General features: G+C 42.6%; 1 protein-coding gene across 1 annotated transcript in view; it reads right to left on the reverse strand.

Annotated features, from left to right (window-relative positions):
- The window catches only part of DIP2C (DIP2 acetate--CoA ligase C (putative)), a 136753-nt gene that overhangs the window by 112876 nt on the left and 22112 nt on the right, over positions 1–1765 (reverse strand). The window contains exon 3 of the mRNA XM_019631543.1: positions 1004–1129. Within this exon, the coding sequence (XP_019487088.1) occupies positions 1004–1076 (73 nt within the window). The 5' untranslated portion in view covers positions 1077–1129. The remainder of the gene's footprint in view (positions 1–1003; positions 1130–1765) is intronic.

The following is a 1765-nucleotide window of genomic DNA, read 5'->3' on the forward strand; positions in this document are numbered from 1 at the left end:
GTGATATTCAGCAATGAGGTATGTAGCACTTTTTCTAGGATGAGTTTGTGAACTTAATTGTCTGACCTTGTAGGTCTGTAGAAAAGAAACTCAGGTCGTAACAACAATGACATGAATAATGCTAGAACCAAAATCACAGAAAAAATATCAAGTAGATTCGGCTCAGTCCTTCATGTTTGTAGCAGATACCTACAAGTTTTATCTGTATGCTTCACTTTGGTTTTGAAGGTCATGAGATACAGACTATAATTATTTAGGCAGAGTGAAGTAAAAAACTTAGGTAGTTATATAAAGTTCAAGATTAAATAGAAGCAGTATTGAAATCAGAAATCTAAATGGGATATTACCTTCAACCACCTAGATCAGGGGTCAGCAGGACTATGGACCAAATCGGCCCTCTGTCTGTTTTTATAAATAAAGTTTTATTAGCACAGTCCCTACAACAGCAGAGTAAACAGCTGTGACAGACACCGCATGGCCTGCAGAGACCAAAATACTGTCTGTACTTTACAGAAAAGTTTGATGACCCCAAATTTAGGTAACTGCTAAAATTTTTCATTTGATTTCTTAAGGCAACTTTACAATATATTTATATTTTAAAGACTTGAGAATATGTATATACCAGTCTAAGAAGAAGATAAGTCCAACTTCGGTTAGAGCTATGGAGATACACATGCTTTTTTTCTGCTATAGGAAGAATTAAATAAAATTTTATAAGACTTTAAGTCTAGCATACTTATGAGTCTCGATGAAAAGTTCAAATAGTTTTACACAGATACATACATAATGATGGTAACTTTCCTTCCAAGTTTAAGTTAGGGAGTTAGAGCACATATACTGTTTCTGGACTCATGGGTCACAAAACCCGAGTCAGAGCACCATTATTAGAAAGCTAGAAATACTGCGATTGCTGGGCTGGCACTGAATTAGCTCTGAGCACATTCTGAGCACACTCACCACTTCACGAAGTGGAGAGGAGGGGTAGGGGTGGCCTGCTGCTCACCTGGAGGCGTGTAGGCATCCATCGAGGTCTGTACCACCAAGGACCTGCGTTTGGAAGGCATAGGCACTGCCATCTTCCTTTCTTTGTGTTTCGCAAGCGCTGCCTGCACAGCTTCTGTGTGGACGTCTAAACAAAAAGAGAGCTCAATGACCCCATTGTTCAGAGACATCGCAAAGTCCCCTTGCTTTTCTCCGCTTTCTCTGGCCCTGTGGAATAGTTTCTCTTCCGACAGACACTGTCACATGTGGATGGGTGGGGACGGGAGGAAAAGTGTGAACCTGCTAGCTTGGAAGCTCCCACAAAAGACATGCAAATTCACTCACAGACTTTTAATTATTCATTCTATTACCCTAGACTGCAGATGGCTCTGTGATTTGTCTTTTCTTAGAGTGAGTGGGCCTGGACCTTCAGATAGTTCTCAGTCACATTTTCAAGCCTCATAACTCATTTCACTGTTAAGGGAGGTATGTGGACCTTACAGGCCATTGGTAATGACTTCCGCTAACACTCACAGGCACTCAGTTATGGGCAGTCACTGCTGGTGTTTTGTGTAACTGACCCATGGCATTAATACCACAACTACATGAGGCCACATCCTCAGGGCGGTGTGGTGGACAATCAGGTGGGGGGAGACCTTTGGGTGGAGTCCTCACTCTCTACTGGGCAACACAGACCACCGAGGAGCGAATGGGCAGAGACTTGGAACAGGGAGAAAGGATTGACTGCAAGGCTACTTCCTTGTGAGGCCCAGGGCCTCTCTCA

Source organism: Hipposideros armiger, unplaced genomic scaffold (genome assembly GCF_001890085.2).
Source record: "Hipposideros armiger isolate ML-2016 unplaced genomic scaffold, ASM189008v1 scaffold_1004, whole genome shotgun sequence".
In the NCBI taxonomy this organism is placed as follows: domain Eukaryota; kingdom Metazoa; phylum Chordata; class Mammalia; order Chiroptera; family Hipposideridae; genus Hipposideros; species Hipposideros armiger.